Here is a 13,427-nt window from a genome sequence, read left to right as displayed (position 1 = left end):
TTTTAATATCAATGCATTGCTGTATTGAATTGTAGACCCGCCCCACCCCCCAAAAAAAAGAAAAGAAATAAACAAAAAAAAGGAAAGAAAAGTTTCAAAAACAGTGGAAATAGCAGATCTACGAGCTTGGTAGCTTGCTATTTCACTGTGTATGAAATAAGGCTTACGTGGTATATTTTAGTAAGTTTGGGTCCCAGTGATCCTTTCCTAGAAATGACGTGGAGTCAAAAGTAAAATATTTTTCTTTGAAGTGGAGTCAAAAGTCACAATCATCCTCCCGGGTTGCCAAATCATGTGCGTGAAACAAGTGCCGGTGTTGCCACATCCGTGAAACAAGCGGACCATGACGCACGCGTGTGTGTGTTGGAACTGTTGCAGGTACCAAGTACTAAGTCACTTTTTATGCCTGATACTTTGGGTGCTCATATGCCCCGACGGGTATGGTCTAGTACTTTAAATTACTTAAATAAGGCATTGCTAGGTGGTGTCTCTCACCTGCACTTATATGTGCTGCTATTTATATCTGCTGCAAATGTCTAGATTTGGGTCAATCAAATATTATTATTGATTAATATTGGATAAACCACGGGTGAAATAATGTGGGAAATAAATTAATGACATCTATCTATAGGCCTATTATAGCTTTTAAAAAGCACAAAATCTCAGCGTGGACGCGTTTGTAGTATTTTAATATTACGTAATTTTCCATGAGGCACAAATTAGCCGCCTACTACACGTGCTTTGCATGCACTGTGTTGTTGTTTGGAAGCGGAAGGACCCCTTGCCAGCAAAGGCAGCTAATACTATAGTGAGAGAGCTGCCTCCGTCGGTATTAAGCGCTGCACGGGAAAAGGAGAAGAAAAAAGAGAGGGACGTCCTAATCATTCGTTAAACAATGCATTCAGGGAAATCTTACAATAAATGCACCGAATCTAAGTATGTACGTCTGTAATCTACGTACCTCGAGAACCACACATTCTCCACAGACGTTTACCACTGCACAAGGACTTTCCAGAACTGCCAACACCCCCCCCCCTTATGCCCATACATGGCCATATACTTATAACATCAGGGACCTCCATATATAGGGCATAAAAGGGACAAGGACAGACATAGATTTTCATATATGGGCATAAAGGTGACACAGACAGATAGACAGATACAGAGATCTCCATATGGGCACAAAAGGGACGCAGACAGACAAGACGGTTAAAACAGGGGTGCTATGGCAACAGGTATAACAGGTTGCATAACAGGGTGGGGCATGCATTCCCAAATTGCATCGTTCCCAAGTAGGCCGGTGCCCGACGTGCACACTCCATATGCGGGCACAAAAGGGACACAGACAGACAGACGGTTAAATACTGATAACATCAGGAATCTCCATATATATATATATATATATATATATATATATATATATATATATATATAAAAGGGACAAGGACAGAAATATAGATTTCCATATATGGGCACAAAATAAGGGACACAGACAGACAGATGGTTAAAACAGGGGTGCTATGACAACGGGTATAACAGGTTGCATAACAGGGTGGGGCATGCATTCCCAACTTGCATCGTTCCCAAGTAGGCCGGTGCCCGACGTGCACAGGTCTAGTAATAACTAGAAAGTACTGTTCCTGAAGAAACAGTGTGGGATCGCTAAGAATGTTGATAGTATTGAGTATTGATAGTTTTAAAGGTGTTAAAGGTGTTAAAGGTGTTAAAGGTTTGAGGTTTTAAATGTTATAAATGTTTTAAAGGTTCTAAAGGTTTTAAAGGACTGGTTCTAAACGTTTTAAAGGTTCTAAAGGTTTTAAAGGTTCTAAAGGTTTTAAAGGACTGGTTCTAAAGGTTTTAAAGGTTTTGAAGGTGTTAAAGGTTTTAAAGGTGTTAAAGTATTAGCAGTGTTAAAAGTTTTGATAGTGTTGACAGTGCAGAGTAGTATATAAAATGCAGTTTTTAGGGTAAAACAGTGGTTGCTAGGGTATAAGAGGCGGTTGCTAGGGTCTAATAGGCAGTTGCTAGGGTCTAATGGGTGGTTGCTAGGGTAAAACTGTGGTTGCTAGGGTCTAATAGCCGGTTGCTAGGGTCTAATAGATGTTTGCTAGGGTAAAACAGGTGGTTTCTAGGGTAAAACAGGTGGTTGCTAGTGTATAAAAATACATTTTCAGATGGATTGCCAGTTACAGCCAATCAGGAGAGAGTACCCATTCATCAGCTTCAATTTGATAGTATCCTGTATGAGTTCTCTCTCCCGATTGGATAAAATTGGAATCCCAACCTGAAAATGCATTTTCTCTTTACTGAAGAGCTGGAGAGACCCCTGTTTTTGAACAAACACTCAAGCAACAATTAATATCATAATATAGAGCTATTTAACACTTACAGTATTTTAACAAAATACACCTGATATTCAGAGGAAATTTTCCGAAGAAGTCGGATACATCCCATACGAGCCGTAAGGGGGCGGGGAGGCGTCCCCACTTTGAGTGGGGTTGCTCAATGCTGGCGGTTGGCCACTGGGGGCCCCAGATGCTGGTGGGCCCCCGGGTGCCCCGAATACAGGTTGGGCCCCAGGTGCCTCAAATGCAGGTTGGGGCTTGCATTTGGCGAATGATGGTGGGCCCCCAGGTCCCACGAATGCTAATTGAGCCCCGGGGGTCCCGAATTCAGGTTGGCCCCCGGGGGCCCCGAATCCTGGTTTGCCCCCGGGTGCCTCAAATGCAGGTCGGGGCCCGTATGCCGGTGGTCCCCTGGGGACCGCTTGCCGCCCAGGGGCCAGCATGACGACGATGGGGAACTTGATGTGCGGGTCTGACGCGTACTTCACATCTAGATAAACCTGCAGAAAACACACAGTGATGTTTGATATCAACAAAACGTAAACTATGTACATTGAGGTAGGGAAAGTGATATTTTTGGGTTAAAACAAAAAATATTTTGTTAAAAGGTTAAAGCTCTATATTCTGATAGTAATCATTGCTATAGAGTGTTTGTTCAGTAACAGGAGTCTCCCATCTCTCATCATCTGCTCTTTAATAAACAGAAAATACATTTTCCGGTAGGTGTCAAAATCTCAGCCAATCAGGAGAAAGTACACATTTTTAAGCTTCATTTTTATAGTGTTCCAGTTCCATTTCCAATTTTGCCTGCTCATTTCTTAGTGTCATCACTTCCAATTTCACTTGTTTAATCTATATCCTGATTGTGTTCTCTATCCTGATTGGATAAAATTGGAAATGAAACTGAAACTGAAACGAAAATGCATTTTCTGTTTTATAAAGAGCTGGAGAGACAAGGAGACTCCTTTTACTGAACAAACACTCTATAGCAATGAGTACTATCAGAATATAGAGCTATTTAACACTTATTTTAACCAAAGAAAATCACTTACCCTACCTTTAACTCTTTGACTGCGGACGACGCGATAACGCGTCAAGTGCTACTTTGTCCAGTTGGCCGTCGACGCGCTCGACGCGCTGGACGCGCGTTCATTGTTTAATCTCTGATTGCGCTATGCTGCTTAATATTCAATGTTATTCTCGAGTTCCACTTACTTCACGGACATCTGCATCCGGTTTCATGACCTGGATTCCGTTTCCGGTTTTTGATTCTTTTCCCCAGTCATTTTCGTCCAAAATAGGTAAATAAATGGTCTTTCACACGGTATGACGGACAAACGGACAGTTTCTCTTCTATAATCTATGGTCTGGGTGACGATCAGTCATCGCCCTCGTGTATCACGACGGCATTTTGGCGATCAAAACAATCTGGGACGACGTCACTTCCGTTTTCATGTTTTTCTCTGTCTAATCTATCAAGAAGGCTGAGAGAGACCCAACGGCCTGATCAAGCAGTCATGTGCTGCACTCTAGTGGCGGACTTGTGCTGGGTCTTTACATTATGTCCCCTTAAATTATTTTCATGAGAAAAATTCAAAATATAAAAATAAAAAAACACGAAAATTGCTGGCACTGGGGGAGTACTTTATGAAAATACTCTGGCAGTCAAAGAGTTAAGTACAATTTTGAGGTAACTAACCTTTAGTTACAAGTTACTTTGTAAATTTAGATTATGATTACAAAACAAACATTAAAGAAAAAAGAAAAGGAAATACACTGTATATGAAGTCAAATGCACATGTATGGAGATCAACTTGCACTGATGTGTGTGTTTCAAGGAAAACTTGCTTGTCTTCCCTCTGCTGATCACTCTGTTTCCCATTCATTTCTTAGGAGCACTGCTCTCAATGAGGACATTATCACTTTTACAGTAAGAGCCAGGTTACAAATCCCTCCTACCAGACTCAACCTTTCCCTCTGGTTTCCCTCTACCCATGTACATCACTGTTTGCGTCACACCACAGGGCCTGTTACAGAAACCATGTCACACATTCTAAATGGCTGCAATGCCTATTAAGGGCTTTTGACAGAATAGTTGATATCATAACAAAGGAGTGAAAGGACATATCCAAACATTTTACACGGTCAGTGAGAATGTACAAACCGGTGTCAAACCTTCCATGTTTCAACTCTGTACTGATAATCCTGAAATCTTTGCACATCTCTCTGCTAATACACCAGATGTTGTTGTTGTCAATGAAGGCTCCAAATCAGTTTCCATTCTTGTGGCCTGCACCTCTAGCTTAGAGGAAGCTTTTATGACAAAAGTCATTAAATTCCAGCCGCTCCTCCATACCATCACAGAGCTAGGTTATAGGTGAAATCGACTTGTGTTTGTCTTTGGCAGCCTAGGACGTACATAGGTTGATTGTAGGCTTCCAACATTTAGGATGCCAAAGAAAGCAGCTAAACGGCTTGCAAAATTCGGTGCAAACGCTTCTATTATTGGTAGCCGCAAAATATGGTGAATACGATGTTACTGAACTTGTAACCCTGAGGGGTGTTTGGGTAATTGTCCAAGATTTGCTGACTGTACATTTTTACAGCGTGTGTGTGTGTATGTGTTCTGGGGGCCCATTTCAACAGTCCATTTAGAGAGCAACTTTCTTTCAAAAATTAAAAATTAAAAATTAAAACATTAATGTAGATGAGCCCTGACTTAATCAGATTTAGGCTACGTCCTGTGTTACTCCACATGATATTAGACTGTTTCAGACATATACAAACCAACTGTTTAACCTTAATTGACAGATAACTTACCCTAAGCCTGTATTCAACTTTAATAATGTTGCAGTTGAGAATGGATGGAATCAATTGAGAGGGAATGGTGATGTTCCTGGTGACAGTCTGGTGACATGAAGGTGGGATGACGTCCCCCACGTCTTTGATGAGGTCTCTGGTGAAAAGCTTCCTACTGCTCTCGGCAAGGAAGCTTTGTTTCGAGTAAAGACAGTACTTGGGCTTGATGTCCCGGGACGAGTTGTTCTGGATGGAGGCGACCACGTTGATCACCTCTCCTGGAAAACACACACCAGGGGAATCCCATTCAACTTCTGACAGTAAATGCACCGAATCTCTGTACGTCCGTCTGTTATTCACGTATCTCGAGAACCGTCCGTCCGACCGACTCCAAACTCGGCACGTGCATCGCCGACGACCCTAGGGTGTTGAGTGCATGGCTGCCAGCGTTGAGTCGGTTGGATAGGCGGTAGGCGGTTGTCCAAAATCGCCGATCTCACATTACGCCTATATATAGTCATATACTGTATGGAGAACCGCCAATCCGACCGTTATGCCCATATATCGTCATGTGCATAGATGAGACCGACCGGCATCAAACTCAGCAGAAAGCAAACTGTCCAGAACAAATCCGACCGATACACCCACACTGTATAGGTATATGGAGATCCGATTGTCCAGAACAGCCAATCCGACCGATATATGGGCATGCCGCAGAGGGCGGCGATCCGAATTCCCACTTAGCGCATCACGCATAGAGCGTGATGCGCCAGGTGGGAAGTCGGTCTTATCAGCCGACCTCCAAAAATATCGATAAATCAGATATTCCCCAAATATTGAGTACGCTGATGTCATCAATATGATGTCATAGACTGGCCTAGACTCCCTATTTAGCCGTGATGACACATTGAGGTTAGACAATTTGGGCGTAGCTGCATTGGGAACTCCTTATATGGTTATAGCTGACTCATAGTGACATGAGCGAGATGTCAGAGGTCCGCCCGTCGGTTCTCCCTTAAGCCAATTTTAATATAGGATAACTGTGATTATCTCAAATAATTTACGATTAGGCAATTATTATGTAATAATTGTGACAGGCCTCTTCTCACCGTGGCAGTATCCCATCTTGTCCAGCTTGACGTCCATGGCCACCATTCCAGATGTAAACAGTTTCATTTTCTTCTCCTTGGTGTCATGTTGTGGGGTCTGGGAGAGGAACCACAAAGGACACATTCATATACCATTCCTGACCCACTAATAGCAAACTAGCAAAAACCAACTGAAATTGAAAACTATGAAGTAAAAATAATAATACAAACAAATGAAATACCATAATAGCCTTGTTAAGTCAGCTCATACCATCAGTTCAGAGTTGATAACAGCTTTGGGGATAAAGATGAGTTTGGTGATGTCCATATCGTCCATCCAGATATTGGGCCTGCTCATGTAGGCTTCCAGGGTGTACCTGATTTTACCCACTTCTCCTTTGAAGGTGGGTGGCAAGTCCCAAGCTTCCCTGGAAAGGATGAGAGGTATCAATCAGCCAGTTAGTAAAAATATAGTGCAGAAGCATAATTTCAGAAAAAAACAGGGGGTGGCAAAAAATAAGTTCCGCAACACAACTAAAATGTTTGCAAATAGGGATGCCAGGTGAAAGTCGTTAATACATGTATGGTTGCAGACTACTAATACATGTGTCACATGTCACTTGTAGATGGACGGGCGTGGCTTGTTTAGAAGAATTATGCACTCAGTGTTATTAATCTGCAAAAAAGAAAATCTGGCAAAAAATAAGTTCCGCAACACAACTAAAATGTTTGCAAATAGGGATGCCAGGTGAAAGTCGTTAATACATGTATGGTTGCAGACTACTAATACATGTGTCACATGTCACTTGTAGATGGACGGGCGTGGCTTGTTTAGAAGAATTATGCACTCAGTGTTATTAATCTGCAAAAAAGAAAATCTGAGTTAGGTAAAATATGCATAAAATAACTGAATTTGCAATAGCCATCGCCTGAGACCCCAAGAGACCCTGCATGCAGCGTTGCTTGCCACATCTTCCGGCACTGATGGATCCAATTGTTTGTGAGATTATCCCCATACATGCACGCTGACAGACAGACAGACAGACAGACAGACAGACAGACAGACAGACAGACAGACAGACGGACACACAGACACACAGACACACAGACAGACAGACAGACAGACAGACAGACAGACAGACAGACAGACAGACAGACCTGTTTCTAGAAAAGCTGCTGCAAATTCATAACCTTGATGCAAATACTGCTGTTCAGTACAGCAGGGACACCATGTTTCATTATGCCTGCTTGAAAACTAAGTTAACCACTCTATTCTTAGAGAAACAGACTTGAGTTGCTGTACTTGCCTACTTGGATCGCTTTTTTCCCGATCTGCTATTTTTGGCGAACATTCAACCCGGAATTGGGATGCTGGGGTCCTTATAGCATAGCAGATCTACACAAGCGTTGCAACAGGTTTGGTGTAAAGGGGAAAAAAGAGATCCAAGTTCAGTCTGTTTCTTGCAAGGCCTCATGGTGGGACACTGGAAACTCGTGGATAGAATATGTACTCAACATAGATTACGGTTGTTCACAAGTCCATTGTGTGGTGATATGTGATGATTTAAAACATTATCAGGAACTCTTATTCCACCAGGATGGAAAGAATGATCTGCTGGTCATAGACTATTTTTCAGATCGCACTACTTGTGTGATTACACATATGAAATCTATCTCTTCAAGACAAGGTATTTGTCAGACTTGATTTTCTGACAAAAGAGTTGTTCCAGAACTTTGCAGAAGAATATGATTTCCATTTTGTAACCTCAAGCCCCCTGTATGCCCAGTCCAATGGTAAAGCAGGTGTGCACATAGTCAAAAAGCTGCTCAAGAAAGCACAAGAGAGTGGTTCTGATCCATTAGCTCTACTGAGTTACCGAGCATCACCACTAGAACATGGACTGTCTCCTGCTGAGCTTCTGATGGAACGCAGGCTACGAACCACGCTTCCTTACACTGCAAAACAGAAGAGTTATAACATAGTGAGACAGAAACAGAAGTGTCTGCAAAACAGACAGAGAGCAAACTATGACAAAGTGTCAAAAGGTTTAGTGCCACTGTTACAACATGACACAGTGAGACTTGAAGATTCTAACGACTGGAACAAGAAAGACACATTTCTGGAGGAAGTGGGTCCTAGATCCTACACAGTCAGAACAGAAGATGGTCAAGTCCTGAGAAGGAATCGACGGAGCTTGCTGAAAACACCAGAGACACTTAAAGAGCAGTCAACTGATGACGATCCAGTTTGCACAACAGCAGCACTACCAGCTGACCAGACACCTTCAGCACATGTACTGAGAAGGTCTACACGCCAGTCTAAACCACCTGACAGACTGATCCTCTAAAGAACAGCACAGAGCTATATACTTTTGCACATTGAAAAGAAGAAAAAAAAACACTTATCAAAGACATTTATGCACGCATTTAACACATCGAGTGCCATAAACGGTCTGGACCGTTTTTGAGAATCCAAACGAGAAGTGCCGAAAACGGTCCGGATCGTTATTGACCCAATTCTATTTTTATACGAGGGGCCCACGAGGGGCCCACGTGGGGCGCTGAAACGAAACTTTGGGATCACCCAAGGAGTTTCTGAGAAGAAGAGGCTGGATGTGGCTCCATGTAAAAAATCCTTCCGTTCGGCCATTCCAATGCTATCTCCTTGACTAAAAGCTTAATATCTCCATTTCTTTTTAACGTGGTGGAAACGAGCCGTTTTCGATCGGTGATCACGCTGCAATGGAGGATCGCATTGGAAATATTATTGTTCCAGGCGTTAGTCGGGACCCTCCGCCGTCTCGCACGCACGCTTTGTTTACATGCACTTCCGCGTCGGGGTTTCTACAACACGAAACGTATAACGCAAGTGGATGGAAGAAATGCAGGCACTCAACGTATAATATTTTAATAAACCTCTGGCACCCAATGTGTTAAAAAATATGATTGACATTGATATGTGAAAATAAAAGAGAGAAGATTCCATTTGGAATATTTGTAAAAAAAAAAGTAAATCCACAAAATGTGTTTTGTTGTGTAATTTCACAAAAACAAATGTTTACATTGTGTGTGATTTACATTTAAAGAAAATGGGATGTGGTGATATGTGATGATTTATGATAACCACTAGATGGCACCATCTACTAGGCTATATAAGCCACACACAAAAACATTTGCAGATCTATGTATGTACAAGGGAGACAGGATGTATGCTACTTGCTACCAGTCTAAATAATTTAAATGATGTTCAAAGAACCAATGTTTCATCATTGACAGATTGACAAACATTACACATCGGATGAGACTTACTGGTCGACAGGAAACTGAAAGGTGAATGGATAGATGTGGCAGCCCGGGGTAACAACATTGCTATCTGAAAAAAAAAAAAAAAATCAAACTCATTATCATAAACAATCTAGTGAATAATGGAGCGTGTCAGTCACGTCCCATGGGAAAAACCCTTCATTCATTGTCATAGGCTGCTATATAAAGTCTACAATAGGTCCCAGACATTGTACAAAACAAACTACAATATCTTGATGTTGGCTTTCACTTCACTTACATGGTTTCCCATACTCATCGGTCAATAGTCGACAGCCATCTTCATCTGAAAAAACAAAACAATATAATGAATATTACTTGAAACTTTGCAATATTATTTTCACAATCAAGTGAAAAGAGACAAGTAGGCCAAAGTGTTACTGATTAGAATAAAGTTGTGTTGAATGGCCAACGTAAACATATATGTTTGTTTAAACAGACTAAGATTAGATTAGACAAGCCCCTTTCCTATATAAACCCATTGTAACTTCAAACTCCATTTTAATCATGTTAGACTCATTGAAAATACGCGTGCATGCTTCTGGTATTGTCCTTCTAATGTGTGAGGGGGTACTCACTTATTATTTTTTATTAGACTTTTTTTAATGAAAACATTTACATTAATAGAATATTATACAGTAAATGAAAACAGATGTGTATTTCCAATGGAGTTTGAAGTTACAATGGGGTTGTATAGGAAGGGGGCGTGTCTGATCAAATGAATATCAAATATCTAAATACTGAATCTGAAGCAACTTAAAAACTGTCTGGGGTGTTCACAAAAGCCAGAGTAGACGTTACAATTAGCCCAGAAATGTTTTAAAGTGAAATACCCCGTTAAGCCCTGTTTCCTTTTTCGTCTTTAATTGTAGTGGAGTAAAAGTACAACATGTGCCTCTGAGATGCAGGGGAGTAGAAGTAAATGTGTTGAAAATTGGAAATACTCCAGTAAAGTTAAAAATACGTCAAAATTGTACTTAATTAAGTACAGTATTTGAGTATGTACTCAGTTACTTTCCACCGTCATGTAATGATGACTGACTGAGTTTAAAATGCTTGGTTGTGGTGCTGCTGGTGTCGTGCACCCGAAATATGATTATGCTGATCTACGAGCTCACAACACTAAACTTTTCATGTCAAAACCCCCAAATGAATATGGATTTGGCCGCAGACCCCCATATGAAAATGCTTTGGGACTCCCCTGCAATAGTTGCGTTGTTAAAAGGTTTCAACATATTCCAATTCTTCCATACATATATTTTTTAAATAGCAGATCTACAAGCTCACAACGCGTTGCAACGTGCTCTGCTATTTTAAAATAGCCAATGTCTATATTGTATGTTTAAAGTGGTTGATGATGCTATATCGATGCTATATTAAATGTTTTTGCTGGAGATCCCCTACACCCCTTCAAGGACCTCAAACCAGACAACTATTCCACAATCTTCAAATGCTATAGTCTTTAGCTGTGCCTCCTGAAAGTTGCCAATTTTCAGCACTTCCGTTGTATGGAATTTTTTAAAAAACACATTTATATGCACTTATAAGGCATTATAACACTTGTTATAAATGTTTATAATTATGCATAACAACTTATAACAAGGGTTATGAAGTATTATGACTTATAATAATATAATTTATAAGTGCTGGTCATAATGCATTATAAACTCAGTGGAACCGCAAATTATAACTACCAGGTACCACTTTACTTAAAGGTCTTCTCTATAATGCATTATAATTCATCATAATACATGACAATGCACTTATAATGCTTCATAACACTTGTTATAAATGTTTATAATTATGCATAACTTCTAACAAAGACACCTTATAACTAACTAAGTTAAAGGGATATTTCACTTTCAAAAAAACTTTTGGTCATTTTATTATCTACTCTGGCTTTTGTGAGCCCCCCAGACAGTTTTTAAGTTGCTTGATTCAGTATTTAGATATTTGATATTATTTTATCAGACACGCCCCCTTCCTATACAAACCCGTTGTAACTTCAAACTCCATTTTAACCATGATAGATTCATCTGAAACACCCGTCCTTGGTTCTGGTGACTGATATTGTCCTTCTAATACGTGAGGAGACCGTGTTTTTTCAGTTACTTTTGTCATTTATTTTTTATATTTTTGGGGGAAAATTAAATGCAATAAAAAAAAAGAAAGAAAAATGAAAAAAGTAATCGATAAAAGACGGCCCCCTGACGTATTAGGAGGGCAGGATGAGTCACCAGAACCAAGGACAGGTGTTTTTGATTAATCTAACATGTTAAAAATGGAGTTTGAAGTTATAATGGGTTTGTATAAGAAGGGGACGTGTCTGATAAAATGAATATCAAATATCTAAATACTGAATCAAGCAACTTAAAAACTGTCTGGGGGGGGTCACAAAAGCCTGAGTAGACGATAAAATTACCCAAAGATTTTTTGAAAGTGAAATATCCCTTTAAGGTAGTTATAATGTGCTGTTCCACTGAGCTTATAATGCATTACGACCAACACTTATAATACGTTATAAACGTTGTAATAAGTTGACAAATATGATTATAAACATTTATAACAAGTATTATAATGCCTTATAAGTGCATTATAATGCCGTATAAATGTGATTATAATGCATTATAGACGCAACCTTTAAGTAAAGTGTTACCAAACAGTCTCCTCCCTGCCTTCGGCCTGGCAGAGATCATTATATTTTGCATCATCAACAGAAGGCCTATTTGAAATTGAAATACATCCAATCATCTAGCTCAATGGTTCTCAGCAGTGGGTCCAGGGGGGACCACCAGCGGTCCAAGCGGACCCTTAAAGGGATAGTTCACCCCCAAAAGGATCACCCCAGAAAGACTTGAATTCATGGATATTTTAGTTTTTGTCGCATTCCTAAGCCAATAATTTGATGACCGGCAGCGGTTCCGGTATGAGACACAAAGAGTCTCCTTTGTGTCTCCTTCCGGAACCGATGCCTACCGGTCCGGCCTACTAAATGATTGATGGGAGCATTGATGGGTCCGTGGCCTAAAGCATATCAAACTGGGGGTTCCTTGAACTGAGAATCACTGGTATATATCTGTTGAATTCTGGACTGGTATCCTGGTTGACCTGGAAGCTACTGGTGGACAGTCCGTAGGAACATGTCGCCCAGGTCCTTCAGCTTACCCCACATCACAGCTTCCTTCATCTTCTTGTCCCTGGTGCGGATCTGGCGTGGCAGCCTCATGCAGGCCTCCTTGGCTGCGTTCTGTCCCGGCTCTTTCTCCAGGACCGTCTTGTAGTCTCCCAGAGCCTCGTCCAGCTTGTTCGTCTTCTCGTAGAGCTGTGCCCTCCTCAGGATAGCCCGCACATAGTCCGGGTTCGCCTCTATGGCTCTGGAGCAGTCGTCGATGGCCTGGGTCTTCAGATCCAGGTGGATGCGGGCGGCGGCCCGGTTGGAGAGCAGAACCGCCCTGTCGCTGCTGAAGCACATTGGGCACACGGCCAACGCCTTCGTGTAGAAGTGCTCGGCCTCCCGGTACTCCGCGGCTTTGAAACGACCGTTGCCTTCCTCTTTGAGAGCCAAGCTCTCCTGTCGGAGACTCTCTCTCTCCTCTTCGGTCAGGTTTATTTAAAGTTTAATCATACAAACGAAATGTAATATCAGCAATAAACATAGATACAAATTCAATTCCAAATTAAAGCTGCAAGCAGCGATGACAGGGCCCTCGAAGCTCTGTCCACGTTGGGGGCAAATATCAACCAACCAGAACAAGGAGCAGAGCTAAGTAATTCTAATGAAGGACAAGGATTTTTAATCGAGTTGTATCAATAAGAACACAGAGGGTGCAGGGCTTAAGCAATGACAGCCCGTCCCTATTGGGCGTCTAAGAAC

General features: G+C 41.3%; 2 protein-coding genes across 2 annotated transcripts; both read right to left on the bottom strand.

Moving 5' to 3' along the window:
• Positions 1-1,450: 1,450 nt before the first annotated feature.
• LOC308089555 (arrestin domain-containing protein 3-like) lies at positions 1,451-6,737 on the bottom strand. The gene is made up of 4 exons (XM_080434345.1): positions 6,504-6,737; positions 6,254-6,350; positions 5,166-5,422; positions 1,451-2,845 (listed from the first exon to the last, which is right to left on the bottom strand). Exons 1-4 carry the CDS (start codon positions 6,588-6,590, stop codon positions 2,417-2,419), a joined length of 870 nt encoding a protein of 289 aa, XP_080290471.1. The 5' UTR covers positions 6,591-6,737; the 3' UTR covers positions 1,451-2,416.
• LOC308089558 (tetratricopeptide repeat protein 1-like) lies at positions 6,600-13,287 on the bottom strand. Its single transcript, XM_080434348.1, has 5 exons — positions 12,719-13,287; positions 9,795-9,839; positions 9,542-9,605; positions 8,110-8,188; positions 6,600-6,660 (listed from the first exon to the last, which is right to left on the bottom strand). The coding sequence occupies exons 1-4, from the start codon at positions 13,023-13,025 to the stop codon at positions 8,167-8,169; spliced, it is 438 nt and encodes a 145-aa protein (XP_080290474.1). The 5' UTR covers positions 13,026-13,287; the 3' UTR covers positions 6,600-6,660; positions 8,110-8,166.
• Between the last annotated feature and the right edge of the window lie 140 nt (positions 13,288-13,427).

This window comes from Gymnoscopelus braueri (assembly GCF_963280865.1).
Source record: "Gymnoscopelus braueri genome assembly, chromosome: 7".
Lineage (NCBI taxonomy): Eukaryota > Metazoa > Chordata > Actinopteri > Myctophiformes > Myctophidae > Gymnoscopelus > Gymnoscopelus braueri.
The sequence above is the reverse complement of the archived record's forward strand: the minus strand, read 5'-3'. Positions and strand labels throughout refer to the sequence as shown.